The sequence below is a fragment of the Mustelus asterias genome, chromosome X (assembly GCF_964213995.1).
Source record: "Mustelus asterias chromosome X, sMusAst1.hap1.1, whole genome shotgun sequence".
Taxonomy (NCBI): Eukaryota; Metazoa; Chordata; class Chondrichthyes; order Carcharhiniformes; family Triakidae; genus Mustelus; species Mustelus asterias.
Genome location: NC_135834.1, coordinates 8,016,318 through 8,040,894, shown reverse-complemented (window position 1 = coordinate 8,040,894; position 24,577 = coordinate 8,016,318). Strand labels below are relative to the sequence as shown.

The window sequence follows — 24,577 nt, the reverse complement described above, 5'->3', positions numbered from 1 at the left end:
GCTGTACCTACACCACATGGACTGACTGATGTCCAATAACAATCCTGGAACTCCCTCCCTAACAGCACTGTGGATGTACCTACACCACATGGACTGACTGATGTCCAATAACAATCCTGGAACTCCCTCCCTAACAGCACTGTGGGTGTACCTACACCACATGGACTGACTGATGTCCAATAACAATGCTGGAACTCCCTCCCTAACAGCGCTGTGTTTGTACCTACACCACATGGACTGACTGATGTCCAATAACAATCCTGGAACTCCCTCCCTAACAGCGCTGTGGTGTACCTACACCACATGGACTGACTGATGTCCAATAACAATCCTGGAACTCCCTCCCTAACAGCACTGTGGGTGTACCTACACCACATGGACTGACTGATGTCCAATAACAATCCCGGAACTCCCTTTCTAACAGCACTGTGGGTGTACCTACACCACAGGGACTGACTGATGTCCAATAACAATCCTGGAACTCCCTCTCTAACAGCACTGTGGGTGTACCTACACCACATGGACTGACTGATGTCCAATAACAATGCTGGAACTCCCTCCCTAACAGCGCTGTGTTTGTACCTACACCACATGGACTGACTGATGTCCAATAACAATCCTGGAACTCCCTCCCTAACAGCGCTGTGGTGTACCTACACCACATGGACTGACTGATGTCCAATAACAATCCTGGAACTCCCTCCCTAACAGCACTGTGGGTGTACCTACACCACATGGACTGACTGATGTCCAATAACAATCCCGGAACTCCCTTTCTAACAGCACTGTGGGTGTACCTACACCACAGGGACTGACTGATGTCCAATAACAATCCTGGAACACCCTCCCTAACAGCACTGTGGGTGTACCTACACCACATGGACTGACTGATGTCCAATAACAATCCTGGAACTCCCTCCCTAACAGCACTGTGGGTGTACCTACACCACATGGACTGACTGTTGTCCAGTAACAATCCTGGAACTCCCTCCCTAACAGCACTGTGGGTGTACCTACACCACAGGGACTGACTGATGTCCAATAACAATCCTGGAAGGCCCTCCCTAACAGCACTGTGGGTGTACCTACACCACATGGACTGACTGATGTCCAATAACAATCCTGGAACTTCCTCCCTGACAGCACTGTGGGTGTACCTACACCACAGGGACTGCAGCGGATTCAAGGAGGCGGCTCACCACCACCTTTTCAAGTGGCAATTAGGGGTGGGTAATAAATGCTGGGCCCAGCCCAGGATAAAAAGAACAGCTGACCCACCTATGTTAACATTCGAGGCATCCAAGGTGGGGGAGCGTGGCGGGGGAGCGAGGCGGGGGAGCGGGGCGGGGCAGCGGAATATCAACACTTAAAGCTCTCAATGTAATCGACGGCTACAGTGGGGTCCGGAGCTGTGAATTCACGGGGGTGGGGGGGGCACGGTCTTTGTTGCGGGAACGGGGTGTGGGGTGGGGGTTAGATATCGTGTACTACAGCAGCGCACCGTAGTTGCCGCACGTTTTCACAACGCGATGTGGGGGGGGGGGGTTTGCGCAAAATAACAGAAACAACCATTTTGTTGAAGACAGTACCCCCTTGGAAACAAGACCCCCACCTCCCCGCACCCTCCCCTCCCCCACCCCCCCCACCCAAGAGAAAAAGAAATAAACACAAAAATTGCACACCAAGACAGCCTCAACCTGATAGAGTAGAAAGTGTAATATTTATTCTTTAGACTTGTATTAATAATGTAGCTTTTACCATTTATTGTTTGGCTATTTAGCATCAACCACCATGCATTTCACTAACACATTACTAATTTACTACTAAGATTTTAAAATTACAGTGCACATCTGTGTAGCGGAAAATGAAAACCAGGATGTGGCTTGGTTCTTTTAGTTTTGTGACCCCATTGCTTCCATTCAGAGCAGTTAGGTAAGGACAGGCAATTACTGTGAACCCACACAAGCCCCGAGATTGACAGTTGGACGACATCAAGAATCTTGCTGCACAGAAAGTAAAACAGGAATGAGAGCGAGACGCATCCACAATATGTTGCTTGCTTTCCCTAATGCCATGATTTTCTCGTTCTGCTTTTGCCGCCTGCACTTCCGTTTGCTAGCTTCTGCAAAATTAGCGCGAAAAATCTAATTCCGAACAGAATTGGTCGTTAAATGGGTTTATTGCACAGAGAAAACACTGGGTTCTGTGGTGTTCAAGATTTTGGAATTTTTTACAATTTGCCATTCTGTTCAAAAGATTGGGATGTTAACAAATGAGAAAGTATTCATGGATTCAAAATAACAGTTGAGAAAATGGCATCAGCTTGAAGCCATTCGGTTTAATTTTGTCTTTTTTTTCTCCTTGTCTGTATTTACAAAAAATGCATGCCAATAAAATAAAATGATATATTACAATATTTATAATATTTCTCTTAAAAATCCCAACCACACCTTTTCAGCATACGTTTGCACTGTTTACAATATAGGCTGTACATATATGTATGACTTTTGTTTCATTTGTTTTTTATACATCGTATTCTAATCGGGGAAGCTAAGAAGAGGAAAATTGTAACTCTTCATTTGGCTGTCGTCTGATGGCCCTGATGTGAAATGAAACAAGACCACGTGACCAGCCACTCCGCGTTCAGCTCCCGTGGCCCATCGCGTGCTCTTTCGATTTCGTTCTTGTGTGTTTTTTTTTTGTTGTTTGATCCGTTTGCTTTTTTTTTTAAACAAATGTGAGTATTAGAGAAAAAACATTTTATATGTGTCTACAGAGAAGCAAGGAAAACATGCATCAGAGTGCCAACTGCAAACCATCTCACTGATGAAGGTGTCAATGTCCAGTTGCTGTTTCAAAGATATTAGAAAGTCAAAAACAGTATCAACTCAGATTAATACACATCTTGGTGCTACGTGTTACCCTAGTATCCTGTACCCAAAAATTGCACCACAGAGATAAGCTGCCATCGTCACAGCGTTCCTTATCTCTGTATAAAATGTCTACTTTGCAATATGAAGGTGATTAATCAATACTGCAAGATACAAATGAACGATCTTCGAAGCCCTAGTTTTGGTTTACACTGAAATTTAAATACAACAAAGCCATTCTTGTATCTGTTTTAGGTTTTCCCACTGAAGGGAGATACAGAGCAGCAATAATGTGCAACAATGGTTGTGTATTCAGAACATTAGCTATTAAACATACACACAACCCCCTTTTTTTGTTTGTTTGTTTAAACTTCTACTGAGGTTGGATGAATGATTTGTTAAAGACTTTGTAAATATTTGTGAAGGGCATGATATTAGGTTGTCCTCCCTCCTGTTACAGTGAACGGTGGACCTCTTTAGCCCACCAGATGTCATCTTCGGGTGGACAAAGTACTTGTGTCTGTGGTGTATGACTCTACATGCATGATTTTCTTGATCACAACATGCTATCATGCAAATCATTTCTATGCATTGAACAAGCACATTTTTTTTTGTTGTTTTGTTTTTGGAAGCGGCCTGAGTAAGTCACCCTCCCCACCCCCCACCCCTCGAACCCACCCTCCCCCCGCCAACCCCTCAGTCCGAAAGAGAAAAAAAACCCCCCACTTACCTCCCCCTTTATCCCCCAAGCAACATGAAGCCCATGTGGAGAGAGGAAAAGAAAGTATGCAGGTACAAGAAAGGAACGGTGACGGAACAAAAATGACATGGGCTACATGTTACTGCAGTTGTTGAACAGAGGAGGCAACTGTAATTTTGCGTGGTCAAACAAACCTTGGTGCCTTTGTTTCTTTGTGTCTGAAGGGAGTGAAACAAAATGGGAAAATAAAATCTGTCTGTCTGACCCCCTTGGCAATGTACTGATCCTAGCAGCCATTTTGTTTTTGTTTGTCCATTTTGCTGCAATGACTGCTGAGTTAGATGTCGATGCAGTAACCACCTGTTGGAGTTTATTGAATCCCCTTTGCTGTACAGAGTTCTAAGTGTCATGACAGGTAAAGGTCACCGTCGTCTAGGCAACAACTTTATATTGTAAGCAGATTATGTTTGGTATAGATCTCTAGATGAGAGTTCTTTTTGTTCTAGAAATTGGGTCACTGTTCTGCACTGATATATATATTCATATATATATATATATATCTATATACTCTTTTTTAAGTCTGTAAACAACATTTGCTTGCAAATGGAATTTTGTTTTTCACAACTTAGATTCCCTGATGTCTTTTTGGTTGTTTTTGCCTTTATCATTGCCTTTTCGATCTTTCGCTTGTTTCTCAGGTTTTGTCACACTGTCGTACGATGGCAGTGAAGCAGTAGAAGGAGAGCCTTCCTTCTTCTCTTGGTGGGTGTTGCCGTTCTCGTTGGCGTGCCCTCCTGGCTTGGTGCAGGGAACCCGTCCTTTGAGGACAACTTTTCGCCTCGCCAGGTGTGCCCTGTAGGCCTGCTGGATGATGATGGCGCAGACCTCCTCGTGCTTGCGCCGGAGGGTGGTGGTGATGGGCTCGTAGGACACCTTGGAGGGGTTGGAGGCCACAAACCTCTCCTCCATCTGCTGCCGGAGGACATCCATTTCTCCGCCCTCTCCCAGCACACGCTTAGTGAACGCGAATAAGATATCCAAGCAATGGATCCGATCACCGCTCACCATGGGTAGGTCCATGGCAATGAGTTCAATGTGATTGGGCTTCGGGACGCGGAGCGGAGCTTCCAAGGTATCAGCAAAGTCAGACAGCTTGTTGTACTCGATGAACTGCGTGGCGTCAGGGTCAAACTTCTCCCAGATCTCGTAGAATGTCTCAAAGTCATCCTCGCTCAGCGGTTCGGCACTCTCTTCAGTTGCCACGCTGAAGTTCTCCAGGATGATGGCGATGTACATATTCACAACAATCAAAAAGGATATGATGATATAACTGACAAAGAAAAAGATGCCCACGCTCGGGTTGCCGCAGTCTCCCTTCACGGCGGTGCCAGGATTCTCCTTTTCAAGGTCACAATCCGGTGGCCTGTTTAAGATTGGCAAGAGTAAGCCATCCCAACCGGCGGACGTGGTGACCTGGAACAGGCAGATCATACTGTTGCCAAAGGTTTCAAAGTTAAACATGTCGTCGATGCCAGAATCCTTCTTGACGTAGGCAAAATTAGACATCCCAAATATGGAAAAGATGAACATAACCAGGAACAACAGGAGCCCAATGTTGAACAAGGCAGGCAAAGACATCATTAAGGCAAACAATAGCGTTCGGATTCCTTTCGCCCCTTTAATCAGACGCAAAATACGACCAATTCGAGCCAATCGAATGACTCGGAACAGCGTCGGCGACACAAAGTATTTCTCAATTAAATCAGCCAGGAACATTCCTGAGGAAATAGAAAAAAATCGAATTAATGTTACTGCTTGGAAGCAAATGATCTGCCACAGATGAAGCGTGGTCCTGTTAATAACGAAGGAAAGACATTGCAGAAGCATCTTGCACAACAGTTTTAAGTTCAAGTTTATTTATTAGTGTCGCGAGTCGGCTGACATTAACACTGCAATGAAGTTGCTGTGAAGTTACTGTGGGACGGCACAGGCACTAAGGGACAATTTAGCACGGCCAATCCACCTAACCCGCACATCTTTGGACACTAAGGGGTAATTTAGCATGGCCAATCCACCTAACCCGCACATCTTTGGACACTAAGGGGCAATTTAGCATGGCCAATCCACCTAACCCGCACATCTTTGGACACTAAGGGACAATTTAGCATGGCCAATCCACCTAACCCGCACATCTTTGGACACTAAGGGACAATTTAGCATGGCCAATCCACCTAACCCGCACATCTTTGGACACTAAGGGACAATTTAGCATGGCCAATCCACCTAACCCGCACATCTTTGCACACTAAGGGACAATTTATCATGGCCAATCCACCTAACCTGCACATCTTTGGACACTTAGGGACAATTTAACATTGCCAATCCATCTAAACGACACATCTTTGTACACTAAGGGGCAATTTAGCATGGCCAATCCACCTAACCTGCACATCTTTGGACAATAAGGGGCAATTTAGCATGGCCAATCCACCTAACCCACACATCTTTGGACACTAAGGGGTAATTTAGCATGGCCGATCCATCTAAACGACACATCTTTGTACACTAAGGGGCAATTTAGCATGGCCAATCCACGTAACACGCACTTCTTTGGACTGTGGGAGGGAATCGGAGCATCTGGAGGAAACCCACGCAGACACGGGGGAGAACATGCAGACTCCACACAATCAGTGACCCGCGGCCGGGAATGGAACCCGGGTCCCTGGCGCTGTGAGGCAGCAGTACTAACCACTGTGCGGGTGCTGCATATTGTACATGCTTGCTGGCCGTTGTTGCTGGCTATTAGCCAAGTGCTTGAACATCGATCTATCGCAGCGGAAGTGCACCATTTGGCAAACCCGTTACGCTCACAAACGTGGTTACTTCAATGTTATTACTCACCAACAATGGAAAGGATCACAACCACAAAATCAAATATATTCCACCCAATGGTGAAATAATAGTGCCTCAGCGCAAACAGTTTGAGCACGCATTCGCTCGTGAAGAAAATGATGAAAATGAAGTTGATCCAATACAAAATGTTTTCACTGTCTTTACTTTGATCGTCGGTTTCCACCATCATTGTCACCATGTTGAGGCAGATGAGGATCATGATGGTAATGTCAAAAACCTGCTGAGTCACAAAGTCATAGACTCCACCCTGGATTACGTTCTGCAAACAAACAAACAAAAATCAGACACAGGGAGAACAACGATTAGTGGCAGGCACAACGACTGTCCGGTGTGCCCAATGTCCCCTCCGCCACCCAACGGCAAGCTCTTTCCATTTACCCACAATTTGCAAACCCGCTTGGCACTCAGGCTGACGAGGGGTTCATAGAATCCCGAAGGACGGCCATTCGGCCCATTGGCCCTGCACCTTCAACAGTCCCACCTATCCCCGAACACCATGTATTTACCCTGCTAATCCCCCCCGACACGAAGGGACAACTTAGCATGGCCAATCCACCTAACCTACACATCTTTGGACACTAGGGGACAGTTTAGCATGGCCAATCCACCTAACCTACACATCTTTGGACACTAGGGGACAGTTTAGCATGGACAATCCACCTAACCTACACATCTTTGGACACTAGGGGACAGTTTAGCATGGCCAGTCCACTTAACCTGCACATCTTTGGACACTAAGGGACAATTTAGCATGGCCAATCCACTTAACCTACACATCTTTGGACACTAAAGGGCAATTTAGCACGGCCAATCCACTTAACCTACACATCTTTGGACACTAAGGGGCAATTTAGCATGGCCAATCCACTTAACCTACACATCTTTGGACACTAAAGGACAATTTAGCACAGCCAATCCATCTAACCTGCACATCTTTGGACTGTGCGGAGTGCCTTGTGGAAACCCATGCAGAGACCGGGAGAATGTGCAAACTCTGCACAGTGACCCAAGGCCGGAATTGAACCCGGGTTCCTGGCGGTGTGAGGCAGCAGTGCTAACCACTGTGCCACCGTGCTGCTCCAACATCACCTGGAAGCTGGGTGCAGAAAAAAAGTTGGGACTCAATAAAATAATGCACTTCTCCAACTTTGTAATCCGGCGAACAGTGTCAAAGAAAGCTTAGATCTCAGCCGGAATTCTCCCGTCTCATTTGCCCCTGCACCCACCGACAGCGAGAATGGAAAATCCGGCGCTCAGATACATCTCCATTCACAGCAGCGGGATTGGAAAACCCCAGCCGCGGGCGAGTTTGGGGAATCCCGGCTCTCAACTCCTAAAACAGGGCCACCTTGTGTACAGGCTGAGCAGTGCACCGATGGAGCCAACTACTGGAAACGTGGCTGAAAGATTACTTTCCCTTCACTAACTTGGAGAACCGGAGGGTTAGAGCATATCTCATTTTTGAGCGTTGCTTACCAGCGGCCTTGGAATGGGCTTCTGTGGTTTCTTTGACCCTAGTTTCTTCATAGCATTATAATATTTCTTTTGTTCTTCAGTCATAAAGATATCCTGACCTCCAAAGTAAAGAGAACAGAAAGAAACTGGTTACAACCTCAGGAATTCCACCATTTGCCCCTTTTCATTTGCTTCCTGCCCTTCCTTCACTCACTGGGCGACCTTTTACTGGGGTGTGTTGCTCAGATGGTTAGTCCCTTACCCAAGGATCATTCCATTGGAAGCTATGACCCACATTTTGACTGTGCCTTCCTGGCCCTCTTGCCAGCTGACACTCAAAGGTCACCACTGTTCACACTGGTGGGATTTTCCCATCCTGCTGCAGCAAGATCTGGACAATATCCAGGCCTGGGCTGACAAGTGGCGAGTAACATTCACACCACACAAATGCCAGACAATGATTATCACCAATCAGAGACACTCTAACCACCGTCCCTTGACATTCAATGGCGTTACCATCACTGAATCCCCCACTGTCAACATCCTGGGGGTTACCATTGACCAGAAACTCAACTGGACTCACCACATAAACACAGTGGCTACAAGAGCAGGTCAGAGGCTGGGAATCCTGCAGTGAGTAACTCACCTCCTGACTCCCCAAAGCCTGTCCACCATCTACAAGGCACAAGTCAGGAGTGTGATGGAATACTCCCCACTTGCCTGGATGGGTGCAGCTCCAACAACACTCAAGAAGCTCAACACCATCCAGGACAAAGCAGCCTCGCTTGATTGGCCCTCCATCCACAAACATTCACTCCCTCCACCACCGACGCTCAGTAGCAGCAGTGTGTACCATCTACAAGAGGCACTGCAGCAACCCACCAAAGATCCTTCGACAGCACCTTCCAAACCTACAACCACTTCCACCTAGAAGGACAAGGGCAGCAGGTACATGGGAACACCATCACCTGCAAGTTCCCCTCCAAACCACTCACCATCCTGACTTGGAAATATATCGGCTGTTCCTTCACTGTCGCTGGGTCAAAATCCTGGAATTCCCTCCCTAACAGCATTGTGGGTCAACCCACAGCACGTAGACTGCAGCGATTCAAGATGGCGGCTCACCACCACCTTCTCAAGGGGCAACTAGGGATGGGCAATAAATGCTGGCCAGCCAGCGATGCCCATGTCCCACGAATGAATAAACAAAAAGTCAATGAAGATTTGACTGGGCACCAAATTCTCCGACCTCGCTGCAGCGGGAGCGTGGCACGAACGGCCGGTAAAAGGTGGCGCCCTCAAGGTCTCTGGTCTCCTCGGGTACTGGTCTCTTTCTTTTGAAAGCCATGTCATTAACCCACGCCACTTCTGTCTGGGCAAATGACTGGCACCTCTGCAAAAATCAATAAACGTGTTGCCGTCTGCAGACCTGCACCTATCTTTCCCGCTCCAATCCGAATCCTAGCAATCGGGTCTGCCACAGTAGTGAAACAGCCCTTAAGAAAGTCTCAAATGGCTCTGACATTCCGCGATTGAGACCCGGGTATGTTGCCCTCCCTCATCTTTCTCTCCCCGTCTGCGACCTTCGATGGAGTCAACAAAACGACTCCCCCTTCAGCACCCCACCTTTGCTGCTTGGCCAAGTGGGACTGCCATCACTTTGTGGCATTCTTACCCAACCTTACTGTAGACCGAGTATCGCCTCTGGTTTCCCTCTCGCCACCCCTACACCGTTATCGCTGGACTCCCTGAGGGGAACATATCCCTGGCCCCTCCCGACATGATTTGCAACTTTGTTCAAAGACATTAGGGGGGAATTTTCCCGTCCGGCCCGCCACGGGAAACGTAGCGGGCAGGGGGGACGGACCATCCAAAGGTCCGTTGACCTCGGGCGGGATTTTCTGTGTTTGGGGCGAGCGCAGCTGGATAATTCTGCCCCCTTGAGTCACAATCACTCAGGCATTCAAAGAACGGAAGGTCAGGTTCAGTTGTGAAGCCTCCTGTGGTTCAATCTTACAATAAGAACTCTCCTAATAACAACCACTTTCGGGTAAGATTGGACTGGAGGTGGGACCAAAAGGGAACTTGAAAGGACTGGGGAAATCATGTGGTGATAACAGAGGAAGTGATGTCAGTGCAGCACTGACCTTCTGCCCTCTGATGTCACGAGTATTTCCTTTTTATACATAGAAACTAGAAGCAGGAGGAGGCCATTTGGCCCTTTTAGCCTGTTCTTTCATTCATTTTGGTCATGGCTGATCATCGAATTCAATATCCTGAACCCTCCCATATCCCGAGATCCCTTTAGCCCCAAGAGATAGATCGAATTTCTTCTTGGAATCAGACAACGTTTTGCCCTCATGGGATGTGGGCATTGGGTCCACATTTATTGCCCGTGCTTGCTTGCCATTTCAGAGTAAACCACCTTGCTGTGGATCTGGAGTCACACGTAGGCCAGACCGGGTAAGGACAGGCCCCTAGGTCCCATGTGACCATGGACTTCCATTGGATTGGTCCATGACTATGCTTGAGAAAGTACTGCAGTGGTTTGAATCATAGAATCCCGACAGTGCAGCAGGAGGCTGTTCAGCCATCAAGTACGCACCAACTCTTTTACGGAGTATGTTACCCAGGCTCTATCCTTGTAACCCCATATATTTACCCCACTAATCCCTCTAACTGCACATCTTAGGACACTACAGGGCAATTTAGCATGGCCAATCCACCTAACCTGCACATCTTTGGACACTGAGGGAGAATTTAGCATGGCCAATCCACCTAACCTGCACATCTTTGGACACCGAGGGGCAATTTAGCATGGCCAATCCACCTAACCTGCACATCTTTGGACACCGAGGGGCAATTTAGCATGGCCAATCCACCTAACCTGCACATCTTTGGACACCGAGGGGCAATTTAGCATGGCCAATCCACCTAACCTGCACATCTTTGGACACCGAGGGGCAATTTAGCATGGCCAATCCACCTAACCTGCACATCTTTGGACACTAAGGGGCAATTTAGCATGGCCAATCCACCTAACCTGCACATCTTTGGACACTAAGGGGCAATTTAGCATGCCCAATCCACCTAACCTACACATCTTTGGACACTAAGGGACAATTTAGCATGCCCAATCCATCTAACCTACACATCTTTGGACACTAAGGGACAATTTAGCATGGCCAATCCACCGAACCTGCACATCTTTGGACCACACAGACACGGAAAGAACCTGCAGACTCCACACAGACAGTAACCCGAGGCCAAAGGGTCGTGAATGTAGCCCAATCCATCACACAAACCAGCCTCCCATCCACTGACTCTGTCTACACTTCCCGCAGCCTCGGAAAAGCAGCCAGCATAATCAAGGACGCCACGCACCCCGGACATTCTCTCTTCCACCTTCTTCCGTCAGGAAAAAGATACAAAAGTCTGAGGTCACGTACCAACCGACTCAAGAACAGCTTCTTCCCTGCTGCTGTCAGACTTTTGAATGGACCTACCATATATTAAGCTTTCTCGACACCCTAGCTATGACTGTAACACTATATTCTGCACCCTCTCCTTTCCTTCTCCCCTATGTACTCTATGAACGGTATGTGTTGTCTGTATAGCGTGCAAGAAACAATACTTTTCACTGTATCCCAATACATGTGACAACAATAAATCTAATCTAATATTAAGCTGATCTTTCTCTACACCCTAGCTATGACTGTAACACTATATTCTGCACCCTCTCCTTTCCTTCTCCCCCTATGTACTCTATGAATGGTATGCTTTGTCTGTACAGTGCACAAGAAACAATACTTTTCACTGTATCCCAATACATGTGACAATAATAAATCAAATCAAATATTAAGCTGATCTTTCTCCACACCCAAGCTATGACTGTAACACTATATTCTGCACCCTCTCCTTTCCTTCTCTATGAACGGTATGCTTTGTCTGTATAGCGCGCAAGAAACAATACTTTTCATTGTATCGCAATACATCAAATCTTTGGACTGAGGGAGGAAATCAGAGCACCCGGAGAAAACCCACGCAGACAATGTGCAAATTCTACACAGACAGTGACCCAAGCCGGGATCGAACCCAGGTCCCTGGCACTGCAAGGCAGCAGTGCTAACCCACTGTGCCATTGCCTTCCACAGTATTGGTGACCAGGAAACTCTTGAATGAATTCTGTAGGCATTGAACAAAGGGATGTGATTAATCCATTTCATTTGTCTCCATCATCGAAAATAATATTCAACTGTGCAATTTGGACTTGGAACCCAAATGGATGAGTCGCCTTGAAAGGTTTGTGAAAAGGAGAGTGAGAACGCCATTCTCAGAAGCTTTCCTTCCTCAGACAAAGAGAAGTAAACTTATCTTTTTCTTTTGCTGATTGAAGTTGTCAATGATTACACCAATGAACAGGTTGAGCGTGAAGAAGGATCCAAAGATAATGAAGATGACAAAGTATATATACATATAGATGTTATCCTCGTAGAGTGGTTGCTCTCCAGTCTGGAATGACAATGAAGAATCATTAACAGTTTACAGCACAACAGGAGGGGATGGCAGAGCCCAGCTTGTGTCTCGCAAGGAAAACCTTTCTCCCTCTTTGTATTTTGCGCAGGTGGCTTCAGCAATGTAAGAGATGCGAGAGCTCAGAGGAGATTCTGAGGTCAGGTAGCTCTTTTGCAGTGGGCGTTTCCATTGAAGAACTCACCTCCTATGTGCACATGTTTCACATATTCCACTGAATGGAAAAGTCAAAACAGGGTTTGTCTTCTGTCTAGAACCCTGACGATGGTTTACTCATAGAACAGAATAGAACAGAATCTCAACAGGGGCCCATCGAGCCAGCTCCACCAACATTCACACCCAGGCCCATCCTCATAACCACATGTATTTGCTCTGCTAATCCCCCTGACACTAAGGGGCAATTTGGCATCACCAATCCACCTAACCTACACATCCTTGGCCACTAAGGGGAAATTTAGCATGGCCAACCCCCCAAACCTACACATCCCTCGACACTAAGGGGCAATTTAGCATGGCCAATTCACCTAACCTGCACATCTTTGGACACTAAGGGGCAATTTAGCATGGCCAATCCACCTAACCTGCACATCCTTGGGCACTAAAGGGCAATTTAGCATGGCCAACCAGCCCTAGACACTAAGGGACAATTTACCTGGCCAATCCCCCTGACCTACACATCCCTGGAAACTAAGGCGCAATTTAGCATGGCCAATCCACCTAACCTGCACATCATTTGACACTACGGGTCAATTTAGCATGGACAATCCACCTAACCTGCACATCTTTGGATACTAAGGGGCAATTTAGCATGGCCAATCCACCTAACCTGCACATCATTTGACACTACGGGTCAATTTAGCATGGCCAATCCATCTAGCCTGTATATCTTTGGACTGTGGGAGGAAACCCACGCAGACACGGGTGAGAACGTGCAAACTCCACACAGACAGTGACCCAAGTGGGAATGGAACCCGGGCCCCTGGCGCTGTGAGGCAGTAGTGCTAACCACTGTGCCACCGTGCCACTCTTAGTAGTTCTAAAACACACTGAACTGGAAAACTGTCCATCACAACTCGAGTTACTCTGTGTCTCTTGCTCAATGCAATAGTTCAAATATGCCATCAAAACCACATTACTTTGGCGACATGTTTCCCTGATCTCTATCCCGAGTATCCCACCACAACTAGCAGGATATCTGGAGATGACCCTTAACCCCTGCCTCGCATTCCTTGTTCTTCTTTGCATTCATCCCATCACGCCATGGTTGGCGCGAGGGAGTGGAGAATCCTGGCCAGAATCCTGGTATCCTCTCCTTCCTCCTGCCTTTTATCAGGATCACCAAGCTCTCTCTCTTCCCAATTATCCTGACCATTCTAATCAGGCCATCAAACACACCAACACGGATTGGGGAAAACCTCCCAGCTATCCAGCGTAGCTGCTGCTTCTACAACAACAACTTTGATTGATATAGTGCCTCAGCACAATAAAATATCCAAGGCACTTCACAGCAGTGTTACTGTGCAACATGTGATGGTGGGCCACATAAGGAGATATCAGGTCAGGTGACCTTTTGGTCAAATCGAGGTCGGTTTTAAGGAGCGTCTTAAAGGGGAAGAGTGAGGTAGAGAGGGGTGGAGAGGTTTATGGAGGGAATTCCAGACCCAGGCACGGCCGCCAATGGCGGAGCGATTAGAATCGGGGATATTCAGGAGGCTGGAATTGGAGGAGCACAGAGATAGGGAGGGTTGTAGGGACTGGAGGAGGATACGGAGAGAGGGAGGGGTGTACAGGCTGGAGGAATACACATCTCTTTAACCTGTGTTGAATGCTCCCTCCACCCACATTGTCTGTACCTTTAAGACCTGGCTGGCTTTAGAGATTCGCATTCTAACCAGTATTCTGTAACTTGATTTCTGTGTCTGTGCACTGTTTGAGAGCACATTTCCACTCCATCTGACGAAGGAGCAGTGCGCCGAAAGCTTATGGTATTTGCTACCAAATAAACCTGTTGGACTTTAACCTGGTGTTGTGAGACTTCTTACTGTGCTTACCCAAGTCCAACGCCGGCATCTCCACATCGAGGTTACAGAGGCAGGGAGGGGTGTAGGGGCTGGAGGATGTTGCAGAGATAGGGAGGGGGTGTAGGGGCTGGAGGATGTTACAGAGATAGGGAGGGGTGTGGGGCTGGAGGAGGTTAAAGAAATAGGGAGGGGGTGTAGGGGCTGGAGGAGGTTATAGTGATAGGAAGGGGTGTAGGGGCTGGAGAAGATTACAGAGATAGGGAGGGGTGTAGGGGCTGGAGGAGGTTACAGAGATAGGGAGGGGTGTGGGGCTGGAGGAGGTTAAAGAAATAGGGAGGGGGTGTAGGGGCTGGAGGAGGTTATAGTGATAGGAAGGGGTGTAGGGGCTGGAGAAGATTACAGAGATAGGGAGGGATGTAGGGGCTGGAGGAGGTACAGAGATAGGGAGGGGGTTGTAGGGGCTGCAGGAGGTTACAGAAATAGGGAGGAATGTAGGGGCTGGAGGGGGTTACAGAGATAGGGAAGGGTGTAGGGGCTGGAGGAGGTTACAGAGATAGGGAGGGGTGTAGGGGGCTGGAGGAGGTTACAGAGATAGGGAGGGGTGTAGGGGGCTGGAGGAGGTTACAGAGATAGGGAAGGGTGTAGGGGCTGGAGGAGGTTACAGAGATAGGGAGGGGCGTAGGGGCTGGAGGAGATTACAGAGATAGGGAGGGGGTGTAGGGGGCTGGAGGAGGTTACAGAGATCGGGAGGGGTGTAGGGGGCTGGAGGAGGTTACAGAGATAGGGAGGGGTGTAGGGGGCTGGAGGAGGTTACAGAGATAGGGAGGGGTGTAGGGGGCTGGAGGAGGTTACAGAGATCGGGAGGGGTGTAGGGGGCTGGAGGAGGTTACAGAGATAGGGAGGGAGTGTAGGGGGCTGGAGGAGGTTACAGAGATAGGGAGCGGTGTTGGGGCTAAAGGAGGTTACAGAGATAGGGAGGGGTGTAGGGGGCTGGAGGAGGTTACAGAGATAGGGAGGGGTGTAGGGGGCTGGAGGAGGTTACAGAGATAGGGAGGGGTGTAGGGGGCTGGAGGAGGTTACAGAGATAGGGAGGGGTGTAGGGGGCTGGAGGAGGTTACAGAGATCGGGAGGGGTGTAGGGGGCTGGAGGAGGTTACAGAGATAGGGAGGGAGTGTAGGGGGCTGGAGGAGGTTACAGAGATAGGGAGGGGTGTAGGGGCTGGAGGGGGTTACAGAGATAGGGAGCGGTGTTGGGGCTAAAGGAGGTTACAGAGATAGGGAGGGGTGTAGGGGGCTGGAGGAGGTTACAGAGATAGGGAGGGGGTGTAGGGGGCTGGAGGAGGTTACAGAGATAGGGAGCGGTGTTGGGGCTAAAGGAGGTTACAGAGATAGGGAGGGGTGTAGGGGCTGGAGGAGGTTGCAGAGATAGGGAGGGGTGTCGGGGCTGGAGGAGGTTACAGAGATCGGGAGGGGTGTAGGGGGCTGGAGGAGGTTACAGAGATAGGGAGGGAGTGTAGGGGCAGCTTGCCCGCCGCTGACCTGGATACATCATGAAAGGCAAGACCCCAGCAGCTGGACTGAATGAAAGATATCGGCTCTGAGCTATTGCCACACTGGACTACCTTATCACCCCAATTGCTCATCCTTACTCTGCACCACTGTCTGTATAGCGCGCAAGAAACAATACTTTTCACTGTATCCCAATACATGTGACAATAATACATCAAATCAAATCAGAACTGTTCCCTATAAATTCCCCACATAAGTCACACCACTGGGATATTTTACTCTCGAATTCTTTTCTGTCACACTCGGGTCAATTAGCCTCAGGAATGTAAACAGGGCAGGGTGTCACCTTCCCGCCTATCGCTGAAGATGTTGCCTTGTCAAGAGTAGGGGTTGATGAGCAAGGTTCTGGTACCTCAAGCATGGAGTGGGCCGGGACAGCCACCAGGTTTGCTTGGCCACTGGGGAGGTCAGAGGTGAACCCAGTTCTGTTTCCACCTAAGGCCCGCGCAAGAGCATTTCATGGCAGGTGACCCGACTACAATCAGGAGCAGAAACGCGAGGCAATTTTAACTGCCGCTTCTGGAGTGCATGGCAAATGGGCTTCACCCAGTTGACATCGCGAAGCTTGGTCTCTGCTTGGCTTGCAAGAATGCAAAACCTCCACAATGGAGGAGAGGGTACATGATCCGGTGCGTGCCTTACACTGGTAACTGAGGATATCACATGTGCCCAACACCCACCATCGGGCAAGAGTCGTCATGCATTTTGCTGCCTGCACTTACCCGTCGCGAATCCACAGCAGCATACATGATTTCCATCCAACCTTTGAAGGTAGCCTGGAAACAAACAGATCAACACTCAGTGAATAATGCACTGCTTTCAACCACTTTGCACTCCGATGATCAGAGAACGGAACATTTTGCCACGATGTCAATGCTGTCGTCTCATGTTCAAATAAGCACATTAGCTTTCACATTTTCGATGTGAAATCCCTACAGTGCAGAAGGAGGCCATTTGGCCCATCGAGCCTGCATCAACCACAATCCCACCCAGGTCCTATTCCTGCAACCCCACATACTTACCCTGCTAATCCCCCTGACACTCAGGGCCAATTTAGCATGACCAACCCACCTGACCAACACATCTTTGGACACTAAGGGGCAATTTAGCATGGCCAATCCCCCTAACCAACACATCTTTAGACACTAAGGGGCAATTTAGCATGGCCAATCCACCTAACCAACACATCTTTGGACACTAAGGGGCAATTTAGCATGACCAATCCACCTGACCAACACATCTTTGGACACTAAGGGGCAATTTAGCATGGCCAATCCCCCTAACCAACACATCTTTAGACACTAAGGGGCAATTTAGCATGGCCAATCCACCTAACCAACACATCTTTGGACACTAAGGGGCAATTTAGCATGGCCAATCCACCTGACCAACACATCTTTGGACACTAAGGGGCAATTTAGCATGGCCAATCCACCTAACCAACACATCTTTGGACACTAAGGGGCAATTTAGCATGGCCAATCCACCTAACCTACACCTCTTTGGACACTAAGGGGCAACTTAGCATGGCCAATGCACCTAACCAACACATCTTTGGACACTAAGGGGCAATTTAGCATGGCCAATCCACCTAACCGGCACATCTTGGGATGCTAAGGGGCAACTTAACATGGCCAATCCACCTAATCTGCACACCTTTGGACGCTAAGGGACAATTTAACATGGCCAATCCATCTAACTTACACATCATTGGAGTGTGGGTGGAAACCGGAGCACCCGGAGGAAACCCACGCAGACACGGGGAGGATGTACAAACACCACACAGACAGTGACCCGAGGCCGGAATTAAACCCGGGTCCCTGGCGCTGTGAGGCAGCAGTGCTAACCACTGTGCCGCCTGATTTCTCAAAGCATGTGATGTCACTAAAGAAAAAATTCATCAATCCTGCACTCTCGGGTGGCCGGCGGGGAGGTGGAGGTGGCTTAAAGTGGGCATGTGTGCTGAGAGATACCTCCACAGGAGTGCAGCCTGAGCTCCCTTTGAGTGAGCCTCCCTTGGGAGCGCGACATTTTCCCTCGAGTGTATCAGTTACTCGGAGCACCATAAACAGTGCTCAGCATAACAAAAGTCCACGCAGTCTGCGAAACCCTCTCCTTCCACAATTCACGGGACAATTCACGGGGCAGTAAAGAAGGCAAATGGTATGTTGGCGTTCATTGCGAGAGGTTTCGAGTACAGGAGCAGGGATGTGTTGTTGCAATTATACAGGGCCTTGGTGAGGCCACACCTGGAATATTGTGTGCAGTTTTGGTCTCCTTTTCTGAGGAAGGATGTTCTTGCTCTCGAGGGAGCGCAGCGAATCCCAGGCTGATTCCGGGGATGGCGGGACTGATGTACGAGGAGAGATTGACGAGGTTCGGATTGTTTTCGCTGGAGTTCAGACAAATGAGGGGGGATTTCATCGGGACTTATAAAATTCTAACAGGACTCGACAGGGTAGATGCAGGGAGGATGTTCCCGATGGTTGAGGGGGAATCCAGAACCAGGGGTCACAGTCTGAGGATTTGGGGTAGACCATTTAGGACGGAGATGAAGAGACATTTCTTCACCCAAAGAGTGGATGATTTAGGACGGAGATGAGGGGACATTTCTTCACCCAAAGAGTGGATGATTTAGGACGGAGGTGAGGGGACATTTCTTCACCCAAAGAGTGGATGATTTAGGACGGAGGTGAGGAGACATTTCTTCACCCGGTGAGCCTGTGGAATTCATTCCCACAGGAAGGAGTTGATGCCAAGACATTGAATGTATTCAAGAGGCGGCTGGATATAGCAGTTGGGGGCGAATGGGGTTAAAGGTTATGGGGAGAAAGCAGGATTCGGCTATTGAGTTGGACGATCATCCATGATGGTGATGAATGGTGGAGCAGGCTCGAAGGGCCTCCTCCTGCTCCTATCTTCTATGTTTCTATGATTCGCTCGCTCGTACATTCACCCAATTAATCTCCTCCCCGTACCCCTGCGCAGTGTAATAGAAATGCGTGCCAAATGGCGAAAAAGGCTTACCACTTGCAGCAACGCCAAGTATCCGGCTCCCACGTTGTCGAAGTTAATCTTTACATTCTTCCATCGGATTTCGTCTTTGGTTTGATTGATATAGGCCTCACAGTCGGTCTTGTTGTTAACTTCCCTGGGGAGGAACCTATATTCTGAGGTTTCATTATAACAGAAATAATATTTCCCGGCAAAAAGGTTCACTCCCATTATGCTGAAAATGAGCCAGAAGATAAGACAGACCAGCAGTACATTCATAATAGAAGGGATGGCTCCCACCAAGGCGTTGACCACGACCTACGACCAGGACGCAGAAAGAGAGAAAATCAGTACGAAGGCAAACTCCTCGCAGACCATACACCAGGGATCGTAGGTCAGGGTTTAAGCTGCTCTTGCCAAATTGCATAGTCAAGCACTATAAAGGACTGTTAGCAGTGACTAATTCATAGTTACAAAACTGCTTGCGTGATTGATCCAGGAATCCATACAGATATTTGCAACCTTGCCGGTTAATCGTCAAAAATAAAAGTGACGGACGCCAGTTTTTTTTGTTTTTCTCTCTCTCAAGCAAGTTCGCTCACCTCATTCTCCTCCTCCTCCTGTTCAGCTTAAACCCTGTCGTTCCAACTGGAGTCATGAATAAGCAGGCCAAAGACAAAGTTAGCAGCGAAACGTGCACGCTTACAAAAGCCCGTTTGGAAGCAGACATTTGACGGAGGTGATTGTGAGGTACGCATGCAAGTTACAGAACAGCATCGCGATGCCTTTTCCTGCATATACAAGGGGTGTTTCTTTTTGTTTAACAAGCTCTTTGCAATGCATATCAAGAGATAGTAGGCAGAAGCACACCTCTGAGTGACATCGAGCTTCATAGCAAACTACAGGAACATGTCGATATTTCCCCTTATTGGACCGCAGAATGTTCAGGGTAAAGTGTTAAATGGTGAGACTTTTTTCTTCAATTATAGAATCCCGACAGTGCAGAAGGAGGCCATTTGGCCCATCGAGTAGGCACCAACTCTCCAACAGAGCATCTTACGCAGTCCCACCCCCATAACCCCATCAATTTACCCCACTAACCCCCCTAACCTGCACATCTTGGGCACAAAGGGGCAATTTAGCATGGCCAATCCACCTTACCTGCACATCTTTGGACACAAAGGGGCAATTTAGCATGGCCAATCCACCTAACCTACACATCTTTGGACACAAAGGGGTAATTTAGCATGGCCAATCCACCTAACCTGCACATCTTTGGACACGAAGGAGCAATTTCGCATGGCCAATCCACCTAACCTACACATCTTTGGACACAAAGGGGCAATTTAGCATGGCCAATCCACCTAACCTGCACATTTTTGGACACTAAGGGGCAATTTAGCATGGCCAATCCACCTAACCTACACATCTTTGGGCACAAAGGGGCAATTTAGCATGGCCAATCCACCTAACCTACACATCTTTGGACACTAAGGGGCAATTTAGCATGGCCAATTCAATTAACCTGCACATCTTTGGACACAAAGGGGCAATTTAGCATGGCCAATCCACCTAACCTGCACATCTTTGGACACGAGGGGACAATTTAGCATGGCCAATCCACCTAACCTACACATCCTTGGACACGAAAGGGTAATTTAGCATAGCCAATCCACCTAACCCACACATCTTTGGACTGTGGGAGGAAACCCACACAGACACGGGGGGAACGTGCAGACTCCACACAGACAGTGACCCGAGGGCAGAATTGAACCCGGGTCCCTGGCGCTGTGAAGCAGCAGTGCTAACCACTGTGTCACCGTGCCGTCCTTAACATCCCAATTCTTTTCTTCTTTCATTCCCCTCGATTTCCCTGGGCCACACATCATACTTCAACTGGGCAGCAAGACTGACCCAAGGCCTCAAATCTATTGCTGCTCCATAACTGGCCAGGGGGAGGCGCAATGGGGCAGCAGCCCCGAGGCTGACTGCCTCCAGTCCTCCCCCGCCACATTATGAGGTTCCACCCGATCTTCCAGCCGAAGCGCTTTTGAGGAAGATGAGTTTGGGAAGATATTATGTGGAGAATCTAAGGCAGGCTTAGGGGCCTTCTCACTCCTGTGTGAAAGCCAATTTTCAAAATTCAAATTTTGTGAACTCAAAAATATATAAAATTAGGGACGCCTTCGCATTATTTTCAAACTTCATCCAATCTTTTTAAATCTCCCTCATCTTGCTGTGCCGTGGGTCAGCTACAGGGTAGGCCTTGTGGCCTATGTTGCCCTTGAGTTGGGCATCAAATGATTATACCCACATTCTTCAGCACCATCTGTGCGCAGAGATGCCAGCTCAACGTGACTCTGAATCCTACCGCTCCACAATGCCACCACAGTGCTGCTCGAACCTACTATGTGGGCTGAAGTTCAAAACGTATCCAATAAACTTCACCAGATATGCAAGACAAAGAAAATGTACATTGAAAATCGATAAGCAGAGATGAAAGTAATCAGTGCATTTTACTGATGGAGTTGATGTCATAACTTGCTCAAAAAGACTTTTTTGATCCCTCTGAATTTATCAAATTATTGGAAGTCGTTTTGATCGCCCTGGAGTGCTGTCCCTAAATGTACCTCAAAAGATTTGCCCGTTTCATTATGTCGGAAAGGTGATTCCGTCAGGAACCAGGACAGAAGAACGTTGCCCGCGACGCGTAACGGAATTGTAAACGACATTTTACCATGCCATCGCACAGCGGCCAGAGTCAACCCTTCCCTTCTGTGACAGCTGCGCTTAGAGAAGAAGTGTTTATTGCCCCAATTTGCCACAGGGAGGGAGTTCCAGTGAAAGATGGAGGCAAATCGTTAGTTGGTCAGAATCAGTAAAAATTGTGGTGCCTTGGCCTATGTCGAATGGATCTACTTTACCAAAAAGAAGCCACAGATGTGGAGGAGCAAAAGTTGTCTGTGTGTTTATCAGGGGAGATGATGGCCTTGTGGTATTGTCGCCAGACTATTAATCCAGAAACTCAGCTAATGTTTTGGGGACCCGGGTTCGAGTCCCACCACGGCAGATGGTGGAAGTTGAATTCAATAAAAATATCTGGAATTAACCTAACCTGCACATCTTTGGACACTAAGGGGCAATTTATCATGGCCAATCCACCCAACCTACACATCTTTGGACACTAAGGGCCAACTTACCATGGCCAATACACCTAACTTGCACATCTTTGGACACTAAGGGGCAATTTAGCATGGCCAATCCCCCTAACCTGCACATCTTTGGAGACTAAGGGGCAATTTAGCATGGCCAATCCACCTAACCCGCACATCTTTGGAGACTAAGGGGCAATTTAGCATAGCCAATCCACCTAACTTACTCATCTTTGGACACTAAGGGGCAATTTAGCATGGCCAATCCACCTAACCTGCACATCTTTGGACACTAAGGGGCAATTAAGCATGGCCAATCCACCTAACCTGCACATCTTTGGACACTAAGGGGCAATTTAGCATGGCCAATCCGCCTAACCTGCACATCTTTGGACACTAAGGGGCAATTAAGCATGGTCAATCCCCCTAACCTGAGGACAAAACACAGTTTGTGAAAGGGTCGGTACATTCATGGCGTGAATTCGTCGAGGACATCTTTGGATTCCACTGCGGGACTCGGCATGCTATCCCTTTTCTCATCCGGGTTGCCAACATTGCAGCCCGTTGATGGGTTCAATTTGCTTTTCTGAATGCGCATCAACTGACACGACTTCCTGTTAAATTTCCTGGGGCGGCGCTGTAAATAGGCACCGCGTTTCGCTTTAAAGTTCTTGCAGACATCACATTTTGCACCATTGACTGAAGTCTCATACGTCATGCCTGCAAAGTCTTCCCAGGTTCAACCACCTCAACATGGGACACCACATCTAAGGAAGGACATGCTGGCCCTGGAGAGAGTCCAGAGGAGCTCCATGAGAACCATTCCTGGGAATGAAAGGCTTGATGTACGACGAGCGTTTGAGGATGTGTCCAAAGATGTGTAGGTTAGGTGGATTGGCCATGCTAAATTCCCCCTTAGTGTCCAAAGATGTGTAGGTTAGGTGGATTGGCCATGCTAAATTCCCCCTTAGTGTCCAAAGATGTGCAGGTTAGGTGGATTGGCCATGCTAAATTCCCCCTTAGTGTCCAAAGATGTGTAGTTTAGGTGAATTGGCCATGCTAAATTCCCCCTTAGTGTCCAAAGATGTGCAGGTTAGGTGGATTGGCCATGCTAAATTCCTCCTTAGTGTCCAAAGATGTGCAGGTTAGGTGGATTGGCCATGCTAAATTCCCCCTTAGTGTCCAAAGATGTGCAGGTTAGGTGGATTGGCCATGCTAAATTCCTCCTTAGTGTCCAAAGATGTGTAGGTTAGGTGAATTGGCCATGCTAAATTCCCCCTTCGTGTCCAAAGATGTGCAGGTTAGGTGGATTGGCCATGCTAAATTCCTCCTTAGTGTCCAAAGATGTGCAGGTTAGGTGGATTGGCCATGCTAAATTCCTCCTTAGTGTCCAAAGATGTGCAGGTTAGGTGGATTGGCCATGCTAAATTGCCCGAGTGTCCAAAGATGTGCGGGTTAGGTGGATTGGCCATGCTAAATTGTCCCTTAGTGTCCAAAGATGTGCAGGTTAGGTGGATTGGCCATGCTAAATTGCCCTTCGTGTCAAAAGATGTGCCGATCAAGTGGATTTGCCATGCTAAATTGCCCTTCGTGTCAAAAGATGTGCCGATCAAGTGGATTTGCCATGCTAAATTGCCTCTTCGTGTCAGAGGGTGGAGAATCATGGGAATTCTCTACCCCAGAGGGAGACTCAGTTACTGAGTATGTTCAAGGCAGAGGTCGATCGATATTCAAGAGATGGAGAGATATGGGGACAGCGAGGGAAAATGGCATTGAGGAAGATCGTCAGCCATGATCTAGATGAATGGCAGAGCAGGTTCAAGGGGCCGAATGGCCCACTCCTGCTCTGGTTTCCTTTGTTGCTATTCCAGTTGGCAATCACATGAGCCAGTTTTCAGCCAACTCGATTCACTCTCGCGGGCATTGGAAAACGGGTGAGTGCAGCGGGTACAATGCCAATGGGCACCTTGATCTTGCCTATACTGCTGAAGACTTTTGCTCCTGAACTAGTCGCGCCCCAAGTCAAACTGTCCGGGTACAGCAACAACACTGGCATTTCGCCAACAAAGTGGAAAATTGCCCAGGTACGCCCCTGCCCACAACACAAAAAAACAGGGCAAACCCAATCCAACCAATTACCACCCCATCAGTCCATTCTCAATTATTAGCCAAGTGATTCAAGGTCTTGTTGACAGTTGCGACCAAGATGCATTTACTCACCAGTTACGTGTTCACCAATGCTGAGTTTGGGTTTCTGCCAGGGTCACTCAGCTCCTGACATCATTCCAGCCTTGGTTCAAACATGGACAAAAGAGCTGAACTCCAGACATAAGGCAAGAGTGACTAGCGTTGACACCAAGGCAGCATTTGA

The 24,577-nt window shown here is 48.3% G+C and overlaps 1 protein-coding gene across 1 annotated transcript in view; it reads right to left on the bottom strand.

Moving 5' to 3' along the window:
* Positions 1–4,188: 4,188 nt before the first annotated feature.
* LOC144481846 (sodium channel protein type 8 subunit alpha-like) overlaps positions 4,189–24,577 on the bottom strand; it is a 639,525-nt gene continuing 619,136 nt past the window's right edge. Inside the window, exons 21-26 of the mRNA XM_078200997.1 lie at positions 19,088–19,372; positions 16,783–16,836; positions 12,313–12,450; positions 7,960–8,064; positions 6,472–6,742; positions 4,189–5,348 (exon numbers count right to left, since the gene is read on the bottom strand). Coding sequence (XP_078057123.1) covers positions 4,189–5,348; positions 6,472–6,742; positions 7,960–8,064; positions 12,313–12,450; positions 16,783–16,836; positions 19,088–19,372 — 2,013 coding nt within the window. The remainder of the gene's footprint in view (positions 5,349–6,471; positions 6,743–7,959; positions 8,065–12,312; positions 12,451–16,782; positions 16,837–19,087; positions 19,373–24,577) is intronic.